The sequence below is a fragment of the Chelonoidis abingdonii genome, chromosome 2, assembly GCF_003597395.2.
Source record: "Chelonoidis abingdonii isolate Lonesome George chromosome 2, CheloAbing_2.0, whole genome shotgun sequence".
Lineage (NCBI taxonomy): Eukaryota > Metazoa > Chordata > Testudines > Testudinidae > Chelonoidis > Chelonoidis abingdonii.
Window position 1 is genome coordinate 78,468,201 of NC_133770.1, and position 22,225 is coordinate 78,490,425.

At 39.8% G+C, this 22,225-nt stretch overlaps 1 protein-coding gene across 7 annotated transcripts in view; it reads left to right on the forward strand.

The window, feature by feature from the left end:
* The window catches only part of RBMS3 (RNA binding motif single stranded interacting protein 3), a 1,007,942-nt gene that overhangs the window by 803,753 nt on the left and 181,964 nt on the right, over positions 1-22,225 (forward strand). For all 7 annotated transcript variants that reach the window (XM_032790015.2, XM_075062478.1, XM_075062476.1 and 4 more), the window contains one exon: positions 4,921-5,078. In XM_032790015.2, the coding sequence (XP_032645906.2) occupies positions 4,921-5,078 (158 nt within the window). The remainder of the gene's footprint in view (positions 1-4,920; positions 5,079-22,225) is intronic.

The following is a 22,225-nucleotide window of genomic DNA, read 5'->3' on the forward strand; positions in this document are numbered from 1 at the left end:
ATATTTCAAATGTCCTAGAAGGGTCTCAGGATCTGCAATGTCAAAAAAAGTCAATACTAAAGAACAAGAATAGATTTTGAACATGAGTCCACAAAAAGAAAGAAATAATTACAAGCTTTCTCTAAATGGTCTCAGTGCTGTGACTTGTCCTGAGTCCAGACTGGCATTGATCATATAAATTGTGGTTCCAAAGATAAGATTGAAGACACGTAGCCACTACAGTTGGAACAATATTGTCAAGAAATGAGAAATGTGTGATATGACTATATTTTAAAGAGTAATTCAGTGACATATGGATGGTTTCTTCCATAAAGGTGTAAGTGTTATTTAAAGGGAGGATGGAACCTGACTACTAAACAGCGTGACAGAAATAGTAATAATTTTAAATCATTTGAAGTGACTAGTGTCTAAAATGTTCTGGATGAGGTTACAGTGATTCTAAAGGCAAGCTGTAACTGATCTTGATCAGTATCAATAGTGTGATGTAAGTGGTAGTACAGTATCTAATTATTCAAGGACAAGACAACTTGTATATGACCCATACATATCAAACCTGACTGTACCTGTGTAAAGAGGACTTTGAAGAGTGAGACAAAACTAGGTACCACAATGTGTTCACAGAGATTCCAAAGTCAATTTGGAAGATGTAAAGTGAAATTCCTCTCAACTAGTAGTCAGTGGTTAACTCTCCTTTGAAAATTGCTCCCGAGAGTTGTGACGGATTGTTAATAGGGAGAATTAATTCACAGGACTCCTGAGTAAACCAAAATCTCTTTGAAGTCATCTCTTCCCATCAAGAGGAGAAAATATTGTATTTGTGCAGAGAAAATGTAATGTGGAATTATTTTCCTTTCTATACAAAACAGTGTAAATCACTTGAGGGTAGAGTGGGCAGCCTAATTTAGCCCTTTATGATTTAATACATCTATTTACTGCTCCTTTTTATCATATTGATAAAAGGTGTCATAGGTAAATAATGGTCATAGAGCAAACTTTCAGGTGGGAATTCATTCACACTTAAAATTTAGCTAAAATGTCTATGGGCATTTAAAGCCACTTCATTTAATCTGTATCTGCTACAAGGATCAGTGCTTCCTACTCTAGAAAAGGAACTGGAAAATAAACTCTGTGGTATGGAACATGTTGGCTGCAATTTTTATTTTTTTAAACTTTTTTATTTTTGCCACAGGTATAAAGAAGACTCAATAATCAAAACAAAATCTCACATTTTAATATTCTATTGAAATAGAATTGTCTCAGTGAGAGTGAGGGATGCTGTACAGTTAGTGATGCATAACTGTATTTTCTCTGTTATTCCATCCTCTGCATTCTGGGTATAGGTCTGATTTGCATATTGCTGTTTGTTTATTTCTAAATAACGGTAAAATATGTCGATCCCTGTCAGGCCTGCTAATGGGGCGGGGGGAAAAGGGGGCAATTGCCCACGGGTCTGGGTGATTTAAAATGGCCTGGGGGCCCCAGCCACTGCCATGGTAGCTGTGGTGGTGGCCAGGAGCCCCGGGTGGGCTGCAGAGCTCCTAGGTGCGCGTACGGGGTGGTACTGGTGGCGGCGGAGGCAGCTGGGCGGGCATGTGGAAGCCCTGGCCATGCTGGAAGAGCAGGCCCAGCAGTGCAACTGGCAGTTTGCTGGGCACCAACGGCACAGCCAGCAGCAGCTTGCTGGTACAGCACTGCCCAAATGTCAGGCAGTCGGCGGGCAAGGCTTGTGCGTGCATGTGTGCACAGCCGCCATTGTTGGTCCAGCTCCGCGCCCATTGACTGTTCTACTCTGGGGCCCGGAATTGCTGTCAGCGGCCTGATCTCAGTACACTGATTGGTTGATTAATCCAAACAGTTAACCAATCAAAAGGCAGAGGTTTACATAATAATCTGATTATTTCTGAATAACACTGCATGTGAAATTGCAAATCTTTACTCTGATTGAGTTCTGTGATGCCTCTGCTTTAATTGACTCCACTGGTCAGCATTTTCAAAATAAAGACACTTCCTAATCCTCCCTCTCCCTTCAGCTACAGCAAAATAACAAAGCAAAATAACACTTCACAATATAAACACAGAAAAAAGTGCAAAAGTGCTGAAAAGGGAAAGAGCTTTTAAAAATGTTAATCTATTTTTTTAAACTCATATCATACCTTCCTTGTTCCCAACCTCCACTCTTTTTCTTCCCCTCTAAATATCAGCCAGGTTTATATTCTCAGAATTGATCACATGTTTTGTCTTCATATTGCTGACATTGTAACAATGCCAGCCCCTCGTTCCCAATTCAGTTTTGAAATGTAGTGTAAGCAAAAATGTATTTTAGTTACTGTGGAGGGAAAAGCCTTCTCAGTTGTAAAAAGGGATGGGGTGTGAGAGAAGGTGTAAAAGGAAGGAGATGGGAGGGGGGTGTTTGTGTTTTGTTGTTTTTATTTTTTTTCCTTTTTCAAGATCAGTTTACTTTGCCCATTTGGGGTTTTATCCCCTCCCCCCCCAATATGGTCACTCATCTATACACATTTTACTATAATAGTAACTTGAGGGTGTCTTCTGGGTTTTTTTATTATTATTTCCATTTTATAAAATGGCACTTCTTTCAAACTACTCTGAGGTGTGGACTATTACAGGTAGTTCTAGGTGAGACGCATTATGGATAGGACTATGATGAGGTAATGTGCCATTTACCACGTGTAGCATTGCCAATGCCAAGCATTCATGAATCAGATCCAAGAAAAGTATGAGGCTGGCTAAAATTCAGGAGACTTTAAAAAATGAGAAATGTTACTTCAAGTTTTTGAGCTGTTAGGGTTCATGTGTTCAAGTTTGCATAAATAGAACCTCCCCTTCTGTCTTTCCCTTTTTTTTTTTTTAAAGGTAAGCTGTGATTCTCCCACATTGACCTATTCCAGGGAGCTGGGGCTTTAAGAAAATCACCAATATTGCGAGACTCTTGATAAAATTGTGAGAGTTGGCAACAATGCACATGTCACTGCAATTTAGCATGTTGAGCACCATTACATTTGTGATGTATGTGTGTTTGCATGTGCACATGTGAATATAAACTGTATATGTGTGTTTGTGTATGTAATATAATTTATATTTTAATAGAATTCCTAAAGTGTTTAACTAGTAAAAGATAACTTGGTTGCTTATTTGGTATTATTTTTATTAGGCATAGTATAATTCTGTTTCCCTATTGTATTTCTGGTTCCACATATTTATTTTATTCCAGGTTTATTATGAGCTATTTATAGTGAAATGGAATGGGGTACGTCTGAATTTATAACTTGATGTTCATCTTCCATACATTAAAGGCAAAAATCAGCTGCATGTGTATGGCAGAGATATGCCCTCTTGAATTGCTATAGTGGGAGGTTTCTCTTGCCTTGGAACTTTCATAAGTCTTTGGCCCTGATTCTCTACAGGGTTGCACCTTTCGTAGTCATTTATACCTTTGTACAGTGGGTGTAAACTGCTGCAAAATCAGAATTCTCTACTCCCTCACAGTGATGATGTTCACTTTATAGAGGGGTGAATGAGGTTCAAGGAAGTGGAGAAACAGGGTCCTTGAGTTTGCACTCTATTCACGTATCTTCCTGGAGTTGGGCAAATGCATGGGATTGTTTGTGCTTGTCCACGAACCGAGTTGCACTGGGTTAACTGAAGGTGTGATTTTTAAACCCAATTAGCTAAACTGATGCAAAAGGCTGTAGGGACATTCTGAAGTTGGTTTAAACCAGGCTTATTTTGAGTTAGCCTAAGGTCTGATCTACACTGGGAATTTACATCAGAAAAACCTACACCACCTGAGAGGAGTAACTATTTTGAATTACCACCTAGCACTAGGTCGACAGAAGAATTCTTTCATCAATCTCCCACTCAGGAAGTTGGGTTATCTACACCAACAGGAGAATCCCTCCCATCAGCGTAGGAAGCAGTACAGTTGTGCAGCTGTGCCACTGTAGTGTTTTAGGTGTAGATAAACCCTAAGTAGATTGGAAACAGGTTTAAGCTAAACCAAAATAAGCTGCATGTAAACCAAAATAAGTGTGTCCATACAGGTGTTTGCAAGAGTTTAACTAAACTTGTTTAATTAAACAGGTGCAAGTTTGTGTGTAAACAGGGCATTTGTTCAAAGTTTTTAATGCTTTTGCTGCACCCGTGTTTTGTATCCCCTTCCTGATGGTATTCTAGCAAACAAGTTACCAGCAGGAATGTTTGCCAAAACTGCCATTTTAAACTAATACTTTGGAGTATTACTAGAAAGTAATTTTCAAATTTGAATTCTTGAATATTAACATTCTAAACCCATTCTAAGAATTATGCTTATCCAATCAAGGAATAAAACATACACTATGTGACCTATTAGTCAAAAAAGCTTAAAGTTTGAATTGCAACTATCAAATGTTCAAAGCAAAAATCCTTGTTAGAGCTTGTTGGAAAATTTCCAGAAAAACATTCTCCATTTTCAACCAAGCTCACTCATAGTGACCAAGTTACAAACAGTCTTCAGGCTGGAATATATGTCTCTGCATACAACATTTGCTGAATATTTTTGAGCAGTGAACACATATGTGGAAATCATGTTCTGTTCAGTCAACTGCCTAAATTAGGCCACAGTCCTGAAAACACTTGCGCATGAGAGTAACGTCCTGCATATGAGCAGTCCCATTGAGTTAAATGGGACTGCTCCTGGATGGAGAGAGAAGCACATGCATGAATTTTGCAGGGTTGAGGCCTTAATGGGCTATATTTGACAAATATATTGTCAGCTCTGAATAGCTTGCAGAGCTATGCTTCTAACCCTGTTATTTCTTGGCTCTGTATTATTTGGAGCACCCACCATTTTTGGATATCGAGAGCCACAAGCTGTTCTGTTAAAGTACTGAGTTTAATTGAGGCTGTTTCTTTCCTTTATCATAGCAACAAGAGCAAGACCCAACTAATTTATACATCTCAAATTTACCCATTTCCATGGATGAGCAGGAACTGGAGAATATGCTGAAACCCTTCGGACATGTCATTTCCACCAGAATATTAAGAGATGCTAATGGAGTCAGCAGAGGAGTCGGCTTTGCCAGGTGAAACCCTTGGTTTGTTTGATTTATTCTGGTGGGAGGGGGGTTGGTTTGGTTGGTTGGTTGTTGTTTTTTTTGGCTTTGGCTTTGGCTTTGGCTTTTTGCAAATGCTGTTCCCTCAGTAGCTCTGAAGCCTCACAGCTATGGAATATGCAGAACAGTCAGGAAACAGCATCTTGATCAGATTGAGGGTCTATACTTTTCACAGAACTGAATGCAAATAGGAGTTCATCCCATTGGTCCAAATATTAGTTACATTGCACTTTTGTATATGGAAATAAAATCGCTAGCAATAGTGAACTGTCCATGCATTATCAAGTTTAGATAATAATAAATGTCCTACAGCTGAATGCATTTAGAGATTTAGCAAAGCCATTCTAACAAAGAAAGGTACATTTATCAGCAGGAAGAGCAGATGAGAGGAAGTGTATCTAGAGAAACACAAATTGCTTGAAAGCCCCAAGGATTCCAGGCTCCTGAGAGGAGGTCAGGAGAAAGATTTACAATTAAGAAACTTTGGCTAGTATGATGTTTTAGACAGAATAGAGTAGACCTTGTGTCATTGTCATGAGAGAAGGAAGTATTTTCATGTTAACTATAAGGAAATACTTATAGAAAGCTCCCTCAGCTAGAAACACTTTTAAACGTAGTAGGTTTGTTTAAAAAGTAATAATATTAAAGAATGGGATCTGTACATAGAAGGGGATAGAAGAGGTAAGTGGAAGAAAGAGCAACTTGTATATCCACTTACACTGTAAATAAATGTTTCCTGCTTCAAAGGAAAAGCAAACATCACGCTGGTTTACAGAACATTCATGAGACTGTTCTTTTGAACAACAAGCAAAATTATGACTGAGTTATTTTATAAATTTCCCTGGAATACACTATATCTTGGTATATCATGACACTTCTCCCAGTACCATAATATTGTTGAGTAAAGTGGGGTTACTGTGTGATAATGAGGCAGCTTGCAAGATAACTGGCATTGTAATGTTACCTTTGTCCTTGAGATACAAGATCATCATCATTCAAGGAAATGTTACGGTATTACTGACTGAATTCAAATGGTAAAAGACAAACTGATCAGGGTGAAAGATGACACACCATTCTTTACACACCATCTATGTTAACAATATTAGCTTGACTCTCTGAACTCACTACACGCAGCCCAGCATTATCGGATGATAAACATTGCATTATAAATTCATGGAAATGTATTTAACTGATAACATTTTTTTTTAAATCCAGTGTTAATGCAAGACGAAGGTCGTGTATTTAAGCACACAAAAACAGGAAGGATAAGATCCTGGCTCCATTGAAGTCCATGACAAAATTCTCATTGATTTGAATGAAGCCAGGATTTCTTGGAGCCACAATTGAATGCTGAAGCTTCACTTTGCCCTTGGGCACTAGAATTTACAATCCCATCTTTAATGACATGATATTTCTCTTGTAACAAGGCACTATTCCGTTTCTTTGTACAGTGTGTATGTCACTGTATATAGATGAGGAGCTTTATGGTTGCCTAGAAGCATGTGAGGGGGGAGGGGATGCAGGCTAGTACATCTATAATGTGAGCATACACAGTAGGTGTGTGTGACTATGAGGCAATGGTGGGATATCAACAGTATTTATATGGAGAATCAATGACCCTCACCTTTGCCTCCATTAAGGCCACTTTGTACTACTCTGCAGGTGTAAAGCATACCTAAAGCTCATTTAGCTGGAGGATTATCCCTGTCTGGGGGAGTGGCTTTAACCCATTGTGGTGCCCCCTGTGCCTTTCTTCTCCTTGTTATCCCCACTGTAAGTTTCTAACCCTGATGGTTGTGGAGGAAAGCATGAAAGCATGACCCAAAGAACACCTAAAGGCTCACAACATTGGAGGCAAACAGAGGGTGTCAGTTGAGGAGGGAAATAGAGAAGATCAAGTTAGCTTGAGGATGCTCCTCTTGACCAAGGGAAGCACTTCTGTCTTTGAAACATTTAAGTGAAGGCAGTTGAAATGAAACTGTACCATTATTTGAACAAGTCAGACATTATCTTGGATGCTAATGTGTATTATAGGAACAGAAGATTTCCTGTATTGAATCCGAAGAATGGTCTGTCAAGTGCAGTATTTTGCCTCTTATAGAAGAGAATGAAAATCCCCCAAATGCACGTAGATCACTATCCAATATGCTGTTAAAAATTGTCTCCTAATGCCTATGGGATAGAAAAGGAATAAATAATAAAACAGAAAATATCATAATGGGACTATATATATTCATTGTGCGCCCATACCTTGAATACTGCGTGCAGTTTTTGTTCCTTCATCTCAAAAAAGAATATATTAGAATTGAAAAAGGTGCAGAGAAGGGCAACAAAAATATTTCGGCGTATGGAACTGGTTCCATATGTGAAGAGATTAAAAAGACGAACTTTTCAGCTTAGAAAAGAGATGGCTAAAGGGGCATATGATAGAGAGGCAAAATCATGAGTGGTATGCAGAAAGTGAATAGAGAAGTGTTATGTACCCCTGCTAGGGATAAACACCACAACTAGGGATCACCTGATGAAATGAATAGGCAGGAAGCTTAAAGCAAACAAAAGGAAGTACTTCACACAACACAGATACGATCTTTCATGCTCATTGTGATGGGACATTGTGAAGGTCAAAAGTATAACTGGGTTTAACAAAGAACTAGATAAATCCGTGGAAGGTAGGTCCATCACTGTCTATTAGCCAAGACGTAACTCCATGATTCTTGTGTCCCTAAATCTCCAACTACCAGAAGCTGGGACTGGATGACAGGGAATGAATCACTCAGAATTGCCCTGTTCTGTTCATTCCCTCCAAACCATCTGGCACTAGCCAGTATCAGACAGGATACAGGGCTAGGGGGACCATTGGTCTGATCCAGTATGGCTGTTCTTATGTTCAGTTCAAGCCCTAACAAATATATGAGCGAGGATTCTGAGTAACCTAGCTGCATGTTGGAAAACTCTGTGGAATGAGGTTATCTCTTCCAAGTCCCTGGCCCTACACTCATTACTACTTTTGCAGCCTCTTTGCATGGTTCAGCCATACCATTTTCCTGTCGGAGAGCCTTTTGCACATAGGGGGAAAGGGGCAGGTTTTGCCCGATAGTATGAAATCAGACTATTCTGAAGCCAAAATATATAACTATAAATGCTGCTATTAGTCATAAAATATCACTCTTTAAAAATCAAGTCACTTTATTTAATTGTACCACACAGGCACTCTGGGACTGTAATAGGGCACAGATTCTTTGCATGCAGCCGTCTTGGAAATGCAACCCTTTCAAAAGAAGAAATGCTGGTCATTTCCAGCCATACCTGGAAACTACCCAGGTGCTTTAGGCTCAGTTGGAGAGAAAGCAAGGTCTAGGAAATAGCTGATGTGGGTCACTCTACAGCAGCCTGCAGAAGGACACATCGCCTAATGACACTATAGCCTAGTGAGGACGAGAGGATGGAAAATGATGAAATACAGACAAGGTCTGATCACAAACAGTCAAATAAAAAAAAGTCCCATTCAATTACATTCTGTAATGGCAGACAGCTAAAAGGAGACAAGTTTTTAAAGTGCTTATATACCAAGGCTAGAAGTCTAAATAATAAAATGGATGAACTAGAGGTCCTTGAATTAAATGAGGATATTGATATAATAGGCATCACAGAAACTTGATGGAATGAGGATAATCAATGGGATACAGTAATAGAAGGGTACAAAATATATCGGAAGGACAGAACAGGTCATGCTGGTAGGGGAGTTGCACTAATGTGAAATAAAGTGTAGAATCAAATGAAGTAAAAATCATAAATGAATCAAACTGTACCATAGAATCTCTAAGGATAGAAATTCCATGCTCTGATGATAATAACATAGCAGTATGGATATATTACTGACCACCTGACCAGGATGGTGATAGTGACTGTGAAGTGCTCAGGGAGATTAGAGAGGCTATTAAAATAAAAAAAACTCAATAATAATAATGACAGATTTCGATTATTCCCATATTGACTGAGTACATGTCACCTCAGGATGGGATACAGAGATAATAAAGTTTCTTGACACCTTAAATGACTGCTTCCTGGAGCAGCTGGACCTGGAATCCACAAGAGGAGAGGCAATTCTTGATTTAGTCCTAAGTGGAGCACAGGATCTGGTCCCAGAGGTGAATATAGCTGGACCGCTTAGTAATAGTGACCATAATATAATTAAATTTAATGTCCCTGTGGCAGGAAAAATACCACAGTGGCCCAACACTGTAGCATTTATGTTCAGAAAGGGGAACTACACAAAAATGAGGAGGTTAGTTAAACAGAAATTAAAGGGTACAGTGCCAAAAGTGAAATCTCTGCAAGCTGCGTGGAAACTTTTTAAAGACACCATAATAGAGGTTCAACTTAAATGTGTACTCCAAATTAAAAAAACATGGTAAGGGAACCAAAAAAGAGCCATCATGGTTAAACAACAAAGTAAAAGAAACAGTGAGAGGCAAAATGGCATCCTTTAAAAAGTGGAAGTTAAATCCTAGTGAGGAAAATAGAAAGGAGCATAAACGCTGGCAAATAAAGTGTAAAAATACAATTAGGAAGGCCAAAAAAGAATTTGAGGAACAGTCAGCCAAAGACTCAAGAAGTAATAGCAATTTTTTTTAAGTACATCAGAAGCAGGAAGTCTGCTAAACAACCAATGGGGCCACTGGACGACTGAGGTGCTAAAGGAGCACTCAAGGACGATAAGGCCATTGTGGAGAACCTAAATGAATTCTTTACACCTGTCTTCGCGGCTGAGGATGTGAGGGAGATTTCCAAACCTGAGCCATTCTTTTTAGGTAACAGATCTGAGGAACTGTCCCAGATTGAGGTATCATTAAACGAGGTTTTGGATCAAATCAATAAATTAAACAGCAATAAGTCACCAGGACCAGATGGTATTCACTCAAGAGTTCTGAAGGAACTCAAATGTGAAATTGCAGAACTACTAACTGTTGTCTGTAACCAATCATTTAAATCAGCTTCTGTACCAGATGACTGGAGGATAGCTAATGTGATGCCAATTTTTAAAAAGGGCTCCAGAGGTGATCCTGGCAATTACAGTCCTGTAAGCCTGATGTCAGTACCGGGCAAACTGGTTGAAACTATAATAAAGAACGAATTATCATACATATAGATTAACATAGTTTGTTGAGGAAGAGTCAACATAGTTTTAGTAAAGAGAAATTGTGCCTCACCAATCTACTAGAATTCTTCATAGGGGTCTAGAAGCATGTGGACGAAGGGGATCCAGTGGATATAGTGTACTTACCAAAGGCTCTTACACAAAGTAAGCTGCTATAGGATAAAAGGGAAGGTGCTCTCATGGATTGGTAACTGGTTAAAAGATCAGAAAGAAAGAGTACGAATAAATGGTCAGTTTTCAGAATGGAGAGAGGTAAATAGTGGTGTCCCCCAGGGGTCTGTTCTAGGACCAGTCCTGTTCAACATATTCATAAATGATCAAAAGGGGTAAACAATGAAGTGGCAAAATTTGTAGATAATACAAAATTACTAAAGGTAGTTAAGACCCAGGCAGAATGCGAAGAGCTACAAAGGGATCTTTCAGAACTGAGTGACTGGGCAACAAAATGGCAGATTAAATTTACTGTTGATAAATGCAAAGTAATGCACATTGGAAAGCATAATCCCAATTGTACATATAAAATGATGGGATCTAAATTAGCTATTACCACTCAAGAAAGAGATCTTGGAGTCATTGTGGATAGTTTTCTGAAAACATCCACTCAATATGCAGTGGCAGTCAAAAAAGTGAACAGAATGCTGGGAATAATTAAAGAAATAGATAATAGGACAGAAAATATCATATTGCCTCTATATAAATCCATGGTATGCCCACATCTTGAAGACTGTATGCAGATGTGGTCACCCCATCTCAAAAAAGATATATTGGACTTGGAAAAGGTTCAGAAAAGGGCAACAAAAATGATTAGGGGTATGGAATGGCTTCCATATGAGGAGAAATTAATAAAACTGGGACTTTTCAGCTTGGAAAAGAGATTGCTAAGGGGAGATATTATTGCGGTCTATAAAATCATGACTGGTATAGAGAAAGTAGATAGGGAAGTGGTGTTTACTAGTTCTCAAAACACAAGAACTAGGGGTAAACCAAATGAAATTAATAGGCAGCAGGTTTAAAACAAACAAAAATAAGTATTTCTTCACACAGCGCACAGTCAACCTGTGGCACTCCTTGCCAGAGGATGTTGTGAAGGCCAAGACCATAACAGGGTTCAAAAAAGAACGAGATGAATTCATGAAGGATAGGCCCATCAGTGGCTATTAGCCAGGATGGGCAGGAATGGTGTCCCTACCCTCTGTTTGCTAGAAGCTGGGAATGAGCAACAGGGGATGGATCACTCGATAATTACCTGTTCTGTTCATTCACTCTGGAACACCTGGCACTGGCCACTGTTGGAAGACAGGTTACTGGTCTAGATGGACCTTTGGTCTGACCCAGTAGGGCCATTCTTATGCCAGGGGAAGAACTGTAGGCTGTGGTTGGATCTCTGAAGCGGAACAAGTGGGTCTCCCTGTGTGGTGAGAGCAAGCCAGGAGCCAAGAATTAAACTGGTGGGAAGCCCTGATCCAAGGATGTATGTGAAGCCCCGAGGAGCCCAGATACAGGGGTGATGAGTTGTATAACTTTTGTTTTAAATTAATTACAAACAAGACCCCAGAAAGAGAGATTTTAATCTGAAACACCAGTTGTTTGGTATGCAATTACTCTAGCAACACATAAGAAGAGGAAACTGAACCATGCTGACATACCTCCAGGGGAAAGATACATCAGTCATGTTACAGTGTCAAATCCTGATCCCATTGATGTTAATGTTAAAACTCCCCATTTAATCAATGAGACAAAAATTTGTCCCTAAAATCCTCTAGTAAAAATTCTTAGGATATTTTTGTTGAAAAGTTGCAGCTCTTCAGATTTAGTCATCTAGACGGGTTCTTTTGTAACAGAAATAATATGAATGCTCTAGGATATTTTTTATAAATACCATAGTTAAATGTTCTATTCTACACTATAAATTACACTGCATAGTGAGCCTTTTTCTAAAGATGTTTTTAAATGGTAAGTACAAAAAAGTGTTAGAAGCCACCAACTTTTTTTTTATTGTGTTTGCTCTCTCGTAACTTAAAATGACCTTGCAAGATTCAGCCCCAAGCAACATTTTACAGCAAAGTCATAAACCTCCAAAAAGAGAAATTTATGATGGAAATGCTGACAGCCAGACCCTCAACCATTGCAGTGGTAGCGGGTGCCAGTATAATACTGAGCTTGTGAGTTAGAAGACAGTAGCATAAATCAGCCAAGGTCTGGCTAGAAATGTCGGTGTGTTCATGCCATCCATTTCCCTTTTCCAGTAACATGAGAGAATTTGTCCAACATAAACGGTCTTAAAATAATGTTATGGTACTGTTCACAGAGGATGACCAAAGTTAAGAATTTCACAGTTAGGTTTCTCCCATACCTGAGAGAAAGAGGAACATTGAGAAAACACTTTGCCTTTTTTTGTGACTAGATGTTTGGGTTTGGGGGGTCTAGTGTTACTTTTGTTGCATGATTAATTTTAATCGTAATTTTAATTATGTTTTTAACTGAGTGAATTTCTTTGCACATGTTTGTGGTTTTTTAATTAAAATAAGCTGATGTTTATTGCCTTTGTTACACTTCACATTTAGTCTTTGTGAATCGTATTTGACTAGATATGTACTTCATGGACTAAAAAAAGCACATGGAACATGGGCAGCACATGGTAGGCCTCATCAGGGTCTTGTCTCATGTATACTAGTGTTACACTGACTTTAAGGGAAATGGAATTGCTCCTGATTTAGACTGGCCTAGTGAGAAGAGAATCAGGCCCTCAGTCTGCTTTCTCCAATATAGTGGTGTGTAATAAAAGCATCATAGCATCTCACTAGTGTTCTGCGCATGGATTTTGTGTGCTCATATGTGATAAACAAGTTCCTTTAATTTGAGCAATAGAGATTCCAACCAAACAGTGAAGCCTCCCTAGATCTACCTCTTATCAACAGAGAGGGTGTTTGGTACAAGAGAACACAGGCTAGCTGAGTTAGCCATAGGAAGGAATGGGCAGAGCCGGCTCCAGGAGTTTTGCTGCCCCAAACAGCCAAAAAAAAAAAAGCTGCGATCGCGATCTGCGGCAATTCAGTAGGAGGTCCTTCGCTCTGAGCAGGAGTGAGAGACCCGCCGCTGAATAGCTGAAATGCCGCCCCACTCCGGAGTGGCCGCCCCAAGCACCTGCGTGATAAGCTGGTGCCTGGAGCCAGCCCTGGGAATGGGTTCACAGAACGCAGCCATATCAGGGTATTACATTTCAAGAAAGCAAATTTGTGAACTTATCCAGTGAGTTTAGTACTCTGGTCAGAAGTAGTAAAATCCTTGAGTATGGAAGAAAGCCTGGAGAATGCTGAGAAACCCCATAACTACATGCAATAGGCTACAATTCCTCGAGGAGGGGATAAAAAAAAGAGGGAATGAAAAGGAGCCAAAATAGTTTCATAGTTACAGCTAATGAAACCATACAGGGTCCATCTACTGGGTTTGGTAGGGAATAGGTGATTTGTTTGAGGGCTCAGATTTTCTCTTAGGCACTCTCCTCCCTTCCCTTCTCACGCCCAGGGACACCCTGACATCTTCTCAATCTCTCCCATATCCAAAACACATACCTGTATTATCTTTTTGGGGAGCAGTGTCACGTGTCCCACTGTACATGTGCACACATACACTCTCTTTCTCTCTCTCTCTCTCTCTCTCTCTCCCTGCCCCTCCTCCTCCACCCTAGTCCTACCTTGTCTGGTCCTCAGTTGTGGCCGTTCTCACATCTGAATTTAGGGGACAAAGAGGGCCATTTTCCCTACTTTCATTCCATAGGATTCCTGAGTGAGGAAAGAGAAAGCATCTTATCTCTCTTCCTCTGCCCCAAACATACACACAGGTATCAGGAGGGAGATACTGACACACCACAGCCAACTGGCTCCTAGACCAATGGTTCTTAGTCTGGGGTCCATGGGCCGCTTGCAGCCCAATCAACACACAGTTGCAGCCCATGTGACATTCTCAGGGCCATACAGGTAGTATATGTATTGTGTTGATATGGCCCACGTAATACACACGGAGCTGCATATGCAGCCCACGACAGTTAATAGGTTGAGAGCCACTTCCCTAGACTAGCCACAGGAACCTACAGTGCCTGGTTAGTGCTTGACCTTAAAGTATCATAGACTGTGTAATAGTTTCTCAAATGAAGTAATGTAAACTCCATGAGTGGAGGACAGTAGATGGAAAAAAGTACTAGAAAATGTGTTGTAATAAACTATCGTGCACTGGACTAGGTCATCTCTAATTGTTGTGGTTTGATGATTATCCAAAATATTCAGCTGTATTTTAGCCCACCTGTTCTCAGGCTCCCACCAAACAAAACCTCTATCCTGGACACGGCATAAGAACATAATGTGGACTGAGTTACATGTCTGGGAACTATGAGGTCCTGATTGCTAATCCCGGGTCTCCAGTTCCTTCTGTGTCCTTGGGCAAGTCACTTAACCTCTTTGCTGCAGTTTCCTTATCTATAGAATATATTTTTTATTTCCTACCACATAAGGGTATCACAGGGATTACTTCAGAGGTTCTCAAACTGAGGGTCGGGACCCCTCAGGGGGTCATGAGGTTATTACATGGGGGGGTCACAAGCTGTCAGGCTCCACCCCAAACTCTGCTGTGCCTCCAGCATTTATAATGGTGTTAAATATAAAAGCAAGTGTTTTTAATGTATAAGGGGGGTTGCACTTAGAGGCTTGCTGTGTAAAAGCGGTCCCCAGTACAAAAGTCTGAGAACCCCTGGATTATTTCATTAATGTTTGCAAAATACGTTAAGATCTTCATAGCGGTATTAATATAAAAATTAATAACTCACAGAAGGGAACCATAATTTAAATATAACAGAGACCCTTTAATTGCAAAAAATCGCCCAATATTCAGTTGGAATTTAAAAATACGAGGCCCAATTCTCACACAATTTACACTAAGGCGTCTAAAGGGTCCTTAGTGTAAATGCAAATCAAGCCCGCATAGTTTTATTGCTTAGTGATAATTATAAGATATCAAATATTTGTTATATAATAGCCACTTAATCAGCATGTTGTTCTTTCTAATATATGTTTATGTTCTTAAACTTTTACTTGATATTTTATTAATCTGCATAATGAGTAAGTACAGTAAATTTATTTCCAGAAGGTTTTCTATATATTTATTTGCACTTACGTTGTGAAGGATCCCCATCATTTATAACAACTTATAATGACCACTGTGGTGCCACAGTGGTCTATAGAGGGGAATAATATACATTTTAAAAATAGAATAAATTTTTGTTTGCTAGGGAAGGATAAACCTCAAATGGTTTGGTGGTGAGATTCGCTAAGATTAAGCATACAGAATTCTGATTCTTTATATGAACTTTCTCCCAACATCTTGAGTTTGTAAATTTGGGCTGCAAATTTGATAACAGCTTTTCTTTAGAGATGTTCAACACTTCCCTGCTGGGTCAGAAATATAATAAGAATAGCTCTCTTTATAGTATATCAGCGCTTCAGTTTCTGGTCTTAATCAGAATCAATAAGTACAGAGACAAATGAAGAGGAAGTTCAAGGTTTTTAAAATAATTATCCAAACCTTTAAGATTATTAAAAGAATTTGGCCTATGACTTTGGTGGGGTCTTATTTTCTCCAAATTCTTACCCAACAATGAGATTTACAAGATGCACCCTAGTACCTTCAGAATTGTTGTAGGGCATGAACTGGTCTAGGGCCTGGGACTTTTTCCATTAAACTATGGACTAGTACCAAAAGTGCACTATTAAAGAGTTTGAAAGTAATATCTTGTGAACCATCTAGAACAGAAACAATTTTGTTTTACCACTAGAAAATTGGTATTACCCATTTTTCAGAGGTATATTACATCCCTCTCTTTGCATGACAAATTGTGACATTATTAGGATCTTTATTTTTACAATCTGGTTTTCAGTTTACTTTATTTCTTATATAATTTTTGTGGGAATTACTTAAATAAATAAAGGATGATGCAGCCTTCAATCCTATGTTGAGCTCTGTGTGGGTGGGCCCTTTTGCCCACACACAGCCCCGTGTGTAGGATCAGGCTATTGTACAGTATGTAACATGAGAATCCCAAGTGTTATTTCTGCCCATAGCAAGTGCTGAGGGTGTATCAAAATTTCAATGGAATTAAAACAAGATGTTAAATCAGAATGATAGGGAAGTCAGGTTTCGATATCTCACCACCTGCCAAGGCTAGAAACGTATTGGGAGACCAGCAAAACTGTTTCCAGGAGTGATAAACATTTTCTGCTGCTAGTCATGAATTAATGAGTAGTCTAAAACACATCAATGAGTTGTTTCAGTTTATTAAATAAGATATTGCACATTTTAGGATAATCTCTTAGACGTACTCTTTTACTACTTTCTGAAAGCAAAAATAATTAAATCCTTCAAATCCCAGAGTAATTTTGCTAAATTATCACTATTCATTTGATTTAATCCTGCCACCAGTGAGGACATTCAGAGTTAAATTTTCAAGTTTAGGTGCCTAAATTGCACCTTGCAAACATAAGCATATATAAATTCAAACATTGAATTGTGGTCCAGATCCTAAGGTGGAGAAAATTGGCATAGTATGTGTGCAAAATGGATAATCTGTAATTTCCCCCAGGAGAACCATAAGAGGAGCTAATGTGGTGAGGGAGGGGGAAAGATTTCACAATATTGGTTTATTTTCAGAACGCCAGAACCTTCTCTGATTTCCCAGATCCTCCAGGGGTGGGGGGGGGGAACTGAGGACACGCTTCACTAGATTATCCTGGCTGCATAGTCCTCATAATTCCATTTGCAGATTAACTCTTGTTTACTAGTCACCTAAGGTCATTGTTACAAACTGTACATATAACCACCCACTTGCATATGCAATTATTTGTTTTGTGTGCACAAATACACATTTTTCAATCTTTGTCTATCTTGCATATTTTTAAGTATCAGAGGGGTAGCCGTGTTAGTCTGGATCTGTAAAAGCAGCAGAGAATCTTGTGGCACCTTATAGACTAACAGAAGTTTTGGAGCGTGAGCTTTCGTGGGTGAATACCCACTTCGTCAGACGCAGCGTCTGACGAAGTGGGTATTCACCCACAAACGCTCACGTTCCAAAACTTCTGTTAGTCTATAAGGTGCCACAGGATTCTCTGCTGCTTTTGCATATTTTTGTATATCTTGTGATTTTTCTGCACAGAAATAGCTATTGGGTGCAGCATGATCAGCCAGCTTTGAAAATGTGCCCTTCACAGTCAGTGTGGGAAGTCTAGGCTGCCAATAGTTTGTCCTTGCACTAACTCACTATATTCTCAGAGCCAAACGGTCAATTCTAATATATGGTGCTGCAGGTCCTCATACAGGGATGATGTATGGGCTCTATCCTTCGTTCTAAATGTTCCTGTTTTCTATGTGAAGTCAAACCTTAAGATTAAGGGGTAATTTTTCAGAGGTCTCTGTTTGTGAACCCACAACTTTGTTCATAGAATTGACTTGAGTGTGGAAAACTTATACAATAGCAATAAATGTATGGATTGCAAAACCCATTTGCACTCAATTTACAGCCAATTTATGTAAATTCTGTCCTTTGGATAGGTTTTGAAAATTTTGAATTCTTTTTAGCACTGTTTTAATTTAAATAAAAAATTTGCCAGTGCAACAAAATGCACTGCAATTAGCTATATATATATATCTATGTATATATATCTATAAAATACACACAAACACATATATGTCTGCACACACATACAGTTATGCACTTAATATAACATATAAATCCAGCATACAGAAACTATGTTAAAAGAACATTATTAAGCTTGTAAAGTCTAGCACTCAAAAGTTAAGAAATGCCAGAAGTTGTCCCTTGTGTGTTTGCATTATGGTAGTCTTGAATTACATGGTCACACAGTTTTTTCCACAGAACTGCTGACTCATTCAGTCCTCAATGGCTCCTAGCCCCAATCTTCTTTCCCAGGGTCCTCTCAGTTTCTCCCTACACAGTCTTTGGCCTGGTCTCTTTACCCAACCAGTCCTGGCTCCTAATCAGATCTGTCTGATCCCCCCTTCACCTTCTTCCCCCACCCACTAGGTCTCAGTCTGAGACTCCTTGCCCAGCCACTCCCCATCTCCCTGTGCCTCCTCATCTGGTTTCAGTCTCTTCTCTTCCAACTCCTGGCTCACAGCACCACCAGCCCAGTCTCCACCATCTCCTTACTCCAGGGGTTCTCAAAGTAGGGGTTAGGACCCCTCACGGGGTTGAAAGGTAATTACATGGGGTGTTGCGAGCTGTCAGCCTCCACCCCAAACCCTACTTTGCCTCCAGCATTTATAATGGTGTTTAAATATATAAACAAGTGTTTTTAATTTATAAGGGGGGGTTGCACTCAGAGGCTTGCTGTGTGAAAGGGGCCCCCAGTACAATAGTTTGAGAACCACTGCCTTACTTCCATTCCCAGTTTCCCTTTTCCCTCTCTCCCCACCAGCCTAAGGTTCCAGTCTTCAGCCAATCTATTCCCTGGTCCCCCAGATCCAGTTCTTGTCCCGTACGCATTCAAATCACATGGCTTCCTCCTCTTTACGGCTTCATCATTGGGGGATTGGGGTGAGGAGAGGGTCATTGAAGGCACAAGAGAAATAGGTTTCCTGCTCTCAGTTTAGGTGCCTGGACTCTCACCCAGCCCTGGCATAGCTTGCAGCCCAGAACTACAATTGCAGGGAAAGTTCTGCTTAGCCCCACGCTGGACCATGCTTGGTGCAGGTAGAATCTTGGGGAATTTAGCTGCTATGATCAAAGAAACGTATGTGTAATTGATTTTTTTTAAAAGGGGTTATAACTTGGCCTGATTTGGCCAGATTTTCACAAGGACGGTGAAAGCACATCTCTGACAACTGCCAAATTTCAAGCCCTTGCTCCAACGCATGGGGATGCTGCAGCTTTCCAAAGCGAATGAAGCCAGAATTTTTTAATGCGAGCAAAACAATGTATTTTTCCCTAATCTTGTTCTCAGAAACAGCTGAATTGGCGTGGCTGAAATTTTCCCTAATACAAATCCACCTGAGGCAGATACCCATCATGCAATATTTCAGCCCAAATGGTGACAGTTATAATATTATTGTCATATCTATTTCCTGTAGTTGCCATACCACACCAATGATTTTATAACCTTAAATATCTCACACAAAAGAAGAGTTGATACTTCACCACATACTACATATGTGTATTTGAAAATTATAATTCATGCATCTGTCCCTAGGTGGGAGATGCATCCAAGTTGTCTCAAGTGTTACTTAATGGCTAGAGGTCTAATTAACATATTTCTGGAGGGTAGGTCTACCTGTCACACACAGCTGTTCTGAAAGACTCAAGGGGATTCAGGTAGCATGGAGGAATAATGCATGCAGTTGTAGTCATTCAGCAGTACATCTGAATCGAACATGTAAAGGCGGCTTTGTCTATTATGCTGCCTTTTCAGGCGAAGTTGATAATGCTAGTGTCGGTTTCAAGTGGAGCGTGTGCCAGATTACAGATAGCTAGTGTTGGCATTTGAGAGCCGTTAATTGTGAAACTTGAGAAGAAAATGGGCCCATTCTTTCTAAGACAGCTATTCAGGAAATGGCCTTTTTATCCCAGAGCACCGTGGGTTTCACTTTTATTCCCTTCCCACATAAAATGCATGGAGTGCACTGAGGCTTTTTCACTTGGCAGCTCCTCTGTTGCATTCTTTGCCGGGGCTGCTTTGGCTTGTTAAAATGTGCCCTATGTATTCAAATGAAATTGTCACTGCTGTGTGGTGCAACATAACGTGCTTTGACACTAAGCGCCCGTAGCTACAGAAAACAGACTTTTCTTGCATTTATGCTTTCAGAGACAAGAGTCTCTAAAGGCTTGCTGCAGACATTCGCTTAGTTAAATCTGAATGAAGCCAAAGTGAACAATCTAAGTTGCTGTCTTTGTGCTCGTGGAAACAGCCCATCCTACATGATATGGCAGTAAAAACTGAGCTACAAAAGACTGTCTCATGGTTAGAACCGAGAAGGGACAATTTTAATGGTTTCACCCAAAACAAATTAACAAAAGATTTTGTACTGCTTGGACTATTAATCAGCCTAGTCTCTTTCTTAGTTTTTTTTCTAACTCTTGGCAAACTCCTGTCCAAGGAGAGAAGCCACCCCTCTCAGCGCTGGGTTGAGGCTCTAGAGAATATGTACGCTCTGCAGAATGTTGTTCTTTCCCCCCCCCTTACTAGTCTGTGGTAGGAATTGTATAGGAATTCATTTAAAAAGGATCTTGACTTATGAGAATGAAGTAATACTTAAGTCATTAGAGTCTCCTAGCTTGAAGAATACCTAGATCAGAATGAAAATATGAAATGAGTATTGAATATAATTTTTCAAGAGAGCTCTCCTGAAAAAAAAATCTGTAGTGTCTTTGCTGCCTAATTATGAGTCGCCATCCCTGTCCCCGCTCCCCAAACATTTTAACTCCTATTGTGCAGCATGGGCAACTGTTCTCAGTATCAGTTAACCTGCTGAGGGGTCCATTTAGGTCCTGTAAAATGGCTTATACATTTCTTAAAGTGATATAAACTCGGCTCAAGATTTGGCTCATATCTTTGTATTCTTTATAATCACTTCAGTCCTATAGGTGCTTATTTATTATTACTGCTGCAGTCCTATGGGTGTCTTAGAACTATGATTCACAATTATATCAGTGAATGATGAGTCATTTCACCAGGACAAGATCACGTGCAGTAATGTCTGTCTCCCTTCAGGGCTTGGACTCATGTAATTTACAAGTAAAAATTGCTGTTGGTTTTGTTTTATAATCAATTTTCCATAATTTATTTACTTTGTAATAATGAAATCATAGAAATGTTCTCAAGTCCAGGCCCCTGCGCTTAGGCAGTCCCATGTATACCTAGATTGTCACTGACAGCGGGTTATCTAACCTCCTCTTAAAAACGTCCAGTGATGCTGATTCTACAACTTTCCTTGAAAGCCTGTTCCAGTGTTTAATTATCCTTATAGTTAGAAAGCATCTCCTAATATCTAACCTAAATCTCCCTTGCTTCAATTGTTTCTTTTTCTACCTTCGGTAGATATTGACAGCAATTTATCACCATTCTCTTTATAACAGCCCTTAACATATTTGAAGACTTTTATCAGCCCCTCTTTAGTCTTCTTTTCTCATGACTGAACATACCCAGTTTTTAAAATCTTTCCTCATAGGTCAGGTTCTCTACAACTTGTATCATTTTTGTTGCTCTCCTCTGGACTCTCTCCCCTTTGTCCACATCTTTCCTAAAGTGGAGCTCCTGAAACTGGACACAATACTCCAGTTGAGGTCTCAGCAGTGCTAAGTAGTGTGGGACAATTACACTCCTGTTAGTACACCCCAGAATAATACACCTCTACCCCGATATAACATGACCCGATATGACATGGGTTCGCATAGAGCATGGTAACCCCGGGGCTGCGGCAGCAGGGCTTAGGTGGCGATTTAAAGGGCCCGGGCTCCCAGCAGCGGCCGGAGCTCTTTAAATCACCATCGGAGCCCTGCTACTGCTACTCTGATATAACAGGTTTCACCTATATCGCGGTAGGGATTTTTGGCTCCCAAGGGACCATGTTATATTGGGGTAAAGTTGTATTAACCTTTTTTGCAAATGTCTGCAGTTGTTGGCTTAGATTCAATTTGTGATCCACTATTACCCCAAGATCCTTTTCTGCTGTACTACCACTTAGCCAGTTATATCTCATTGTGTAATTGTGCGTTTGATTTTTTTGCTTGTTCTTCAATTTATCCAGGTCATTTTGAATTTGCATTCTGTCTTCCAGAATACTTGCAACCCATCCCAGCTTGTTGCCATCTGCGGATTTTATAAGCATGTTCTCCATCCCATTATCCAAGTCATTAATGAAAACCTTGAATAGTACCACATACATGACAGACCCACTAGAT